Source organism: Nannospalax galili, unplaced genomic scaffold, assembly GCF_000622305.1.
Source record: "Nannospalax galili isolate Female #2095 unplaced genomic scaffold, S.galili_v1.0 scaffold54, whole genome shotgun sequence".
Classification (NCBI taxonomy): domain Eukaryota; kingdom Metazoa; phylum Chordata; class Mammalia; order Rodentia; family Spalacidae; genus Nannospalax; species Nannospalax galili.
In genome coordinates this window covers 9,766,879-9,771,096 of record NW_008341028.1, presented here as the reverse complement: position 1 = coordinate 9,771,096, position 4,218 = coordinate 9,766,879, and the positions used below count along the sequence as shown (strand labels likewise).

General features: G+C 47.2%; 1 protein-coding gene across 1 annotated transcript in view; it reads right to left on the bottom strand.

The window, feature by feature from the left end:
* Window positions 1–302: 302 nt before the first annotated feature.
* Paqr5 (progestin and adipoQ receptor family member 5) overlaps window positions 303–4,218 on the bottom strand; it is a 71,845-nt gene continuing 67,929 nt past the window's right edge. The window contains exons 7-8 of the mRNA XM_008836381.2: window positions 2,815–2,956; window positions 303–710 (exon numbers count right to left, since the gene is read on the bottom strand). Coding sequence (XP_008834603.1) covers window positions 469–710; window positions 2,815–2,956 — 384 coding nt within the window. The 3' untranslated portion in view covers window positions 303–468. The remainder of the gene's footprint in view (window positions 711–2,814; window positions 2,957–4,218) is intronic.

Below are 4,218 nucleotides of genomic sequence, written 5' to 3'. Positions count from 1 at the left end.
TCATTATGTATCCAAGGATAGCCTTGAACTCTGGATTCTCCTGCCTCTATCTCCCCAGTGCTGAAATTACAGGTATGTGCCACCAGGTCTGGTTCATGCAGTGCCATGAAGCAAGGCAAGGGCTTTGTGAATTTTCGGCAAGCACTCAACTCAACTGACTAGATTCCCAGCCCTTGAACACCCCATTTTAAATACATTTAAAACTTCACGATACGTCAATCATGTCCCTATTCAGGACTTGCTTAAAACCATGTTCCTCCTTTAAACACACACACACACACACACACACACACACACACACGCACACACAGGATCAGTGCACAATGAGAGAACTCTCCCCCAGTTAAATACTTTTTGACATGAACCCATTCAGGACATCAGTCACTATGAACACTTTTGGCCACTGCAGACAGCACCGCACCAATGGCTTAGCATCGATGTCTGGCATCCAAGGCAAATATTCTGCAGTCATGTTTCCTTTTTATGTAATTCTGGCTCAGGAATCCGATACAGAGCAGCAGAGAAATAAATTATGTTGCTGAGGCTGAAGATGATGCACAGAAGTATGGCTGCCACTATCTGAGGGAAAGAGAAGGTTCTGGAGGTGGCCAAGAGCCATTCCTTCCTTAGAGTCTTGTCCAGAAGGATGGCTTCCATCTGCAAGTGTGTAGCCAGGATCACACACACATGAAACAGCTGGTGACTGTGACCTACAGCAAACACACAAAAGACCATCAACATTACCAATCAGGACCGGCATGATGGCTCAGAGGGTGAAAGTGCCTGCCGCCAAGCCTGAGGACCTGAGTTCAATCCTTGGGACCCACATGAGGAAAGAGAACACAGACTTCCACTAGCTATCTTCTGCCCTCCATATACATGTTGTGGCATGCACACACACATATGCACACACACACACACACACACACACACACACACTTAACAAAATGTTGAAAAAAAAGAGATCGTCAAAGAGGTGTATGAACACAGGCTATGATATAAATGTTAAAAATGGGATGGTTATGTGAAAGGAGTTAGACAAGAGACCAGGCAGACAAGCGACCACATATGACTGTATTTATTTATTTAGGTTTTGTTTGTTTTTTGAGACAGAGTCTCTCAGAGCCCAAGCTAGCCTTGAATTCAATATCTAGCCAAGGATGCCCTTAAACTTCTGATCTTCCTGCCTCTACCCTCTGAGTGCTAGGATACAGGCTTGTATCACCACACCAGTTCTATAATTTCACTTATAAGAAGGGGGCCTGGGAGATCACTCAGTGGGTAACAGCATTTACTATGCAAACATAAGGACCTGAGTTCAAATCCCAAGCACACATACAAAAATCTAGGTATAGTCTGGCTTGCCTCTAACCCCAGTGCTGTGGAGGGCAGAGATAGTATTACCGGGTTTACCTGCTACCAGCCTAGCTTCCAGGTTCAGTGATCTTATCAGATCAGATCACACAAAGCCTATCTGGTCACATCTCTGAAGCATGTGAAAGGGAACCTCCAGCTAGAGGATATAAGCAGCTTGAAGAGAACCTAGGTATTTGCTGTGGTGTGGACAGTGACTGGCCCTTTGAGTCTCATGGTCCTTAGTTAAGGAGCTCTTATGCCAAAGGGTTGTCACCTTCAACAGAAGCCACCTAAAGGTGTGGTGATCATTAATACTGTCAACTTGACAGGATCTAAAATTACCTAGGAGACAAATCTCTGGGTATATCTGGGAGGGAGTTTCTAGGTTGGGTTAACTGAGGAAATAAGACCCACCCTAAATGTGGTGGCCCCATTCATGAGCTGCAGTCTGGAATGAATGAAAAGGAGAATGCAGGCTGAGCACTGGCATTGTCTCCCTCTGCTTCCTGGCTGTGAATGCAATGTGACCAGCTGCCTCCTGCTTCTGTGCCATACCTTCCCCACCATGATGGACCAAACCCTCCAACTGTGAGTCTGAATAAACCCTTCCTTCCTTTTGTTACTTCTGTCAGGAATTTTGCCACAGTGTAACAGATACACGTGCCTTCCTTCCAGCCAGTATTAGAGCCAAGAGGGACAGCAGACAGAGCCCCACCCAGCCTGCCCTTGGAGAGATGGGGAGGAGCTCCCCCAGCAGCTAGGAGCCCTGTCCTCTGACACCTTCTCCCCACCCCATACCCTCTCAAGTCACAGTGAGTTCTGCTCCCTGGAGCATTACATGGCTTCTGTAAGTTCTGGTCCCACCGCAGCTCTGGAGTTCCTGGGTCAGGAGGTCTGAGGTAGGGTCTGGAAGCTACATAGTCTTAGGAGACCCTGCTGATGCTGGTGGTCAGGGCCACACCTGAGACCCACAGCTCTTCCACAACCCCAGGCCCTCCACTCACCAGGTTCAAGATATACCTTTTCCTCCTTTGTATCACTGGCTGCTGTGGGGTACCTTCAATACCATCTGCAGTACTGTCTTTCCTCTTCCTCTTTATGACTGCCCCCAAAGTTCATTTCATGCCAGGACACCAGGTTACAGGTGCCAACGGGATGGTCACTTACTAGGATGCTTCAGAGTCCTGGGCCTGTCCACCCCCATCCTCCCTGTCCTCCCTGGCAGTGCACTGGCAACATAATGGTGGCTTCAATCAAGGTGTCAAGTCACCCTTTCCCTGTCATTCACCATGTCTGCCACTTACCATGGCCTGTGTCTGCATAGCTCCCTCAAAGGTGGCTCTACTCCAGATCCTCTGCCTTGCAATCTCATGCACAGTGTGAAAGACACCCCAGCCCAGTCTAAAGAGTCAGCCCTGTGGCAGGGTCGCTTCCTTCCCCCCTCCACACCCCACTCACCGATGTAGTCAAAGCGCCCAGGGGCCAGGCGCTCTGGCAGGTGAGCAGAGTACAAGAAAGATGCCAGGAGGGTCATAACCATGTGCTTCTGGTGGTACAAGATGGCTTCATTTCTTGAACTCTCCTCTGGTAACAAGAAGAGCTGTAGGCATTTAAAGAAACAGAAAGCCTTGAGAAGAAGCTCAGTCTTGAGCAAGCTCACTTCCTGTCCAGACCCAGATCTCTCAGCACGGGGGCACAAATGCCACAGGCCCACCCAGCCCTCACCTCCTCAGGTCTGTGGCCAGGAGGAGGGATGCTCTGGGATGGGGGTGGGTGGTGAGAAAAGAGGAAGGAAGGAAGAGATGTGCAAAGAAAGGGAGAAGAAGAATCCTATTAGAATTATTGCTGCTCTTACTGGGAATAAAATACAAGAATAAAAAGAGCAGTTCACATATAGCCTCATTTTTTTTTTTTTAATTTTCTTTTCTTTTCTTTTTTGGCTTTTTGAGACAGGGTCTCCCTGTAGCCTGGAACTCACTATGTAGACGAGGCTGGCCTTGAACTCAGAGATCCATCTGCCTCTGCCTCCCAAGTGCTGGGACTAAAAGGGTACACCACCATGTCTGGCTCTAGCAGAGTCAGAACTGATGCTCATAATTAAGGCCTCAAGCCTTGGCAGGCAAGCTGGCTAGATGACTCAGTGGGTCAAGTGGCTTGCTGCTAAGCCTGACAACCTGAGTTCAATCTCCAGGACCCACATGATGGAAGGACAAGAACTGACTCTATCAAGTTGAACCTAAGACCTGTGGTTTATATGCACATGCACACACACACACACACACACACACACACACATTCATGCATTATATTTAAAAACAAAAAGGCTTGGAAGGCCTTCTAAATAATCAAAAACCACTGGCCTACCTTGGTGACTTGGGCTTGTAATCCCTAAGACAGGATGATTGAAAGTTTAAGGACTATGCAAGACAGAGAGCTAGTTCAAGGCCAGCCTGTGGAACTTAGTGAGACTCTGTCTCAAAATAAAAATAGGGGCTGGAGAGATGACTCAGTGGTTAAGAGCACTGACTGCTCTTCCATAGGACCTCAGTTCAATTCCCAGCACCCACATGGCAGCTAAAACCATCCATAACTCCAGTTCCAGGAGACTAGACACACCCTTCTGGCCTCTGTGGACACTGTAAAACACAGGTACACTTATATGCAGGCAAACACTCATACACATAAAAACAAATTAAAAAAAATAAATACGTAAATATGACTGGGGATATAGCTCTATGGTACAGCACTTGCTTAGCATGGGGTCAATGCCCAGTATCACCTTCCCCCACCAAAAAAATGTATGGCCATTATACATTTCAAAGTTAAGTAGAGGTATTAGTTTTTTTTTTTAAATTTAGATTT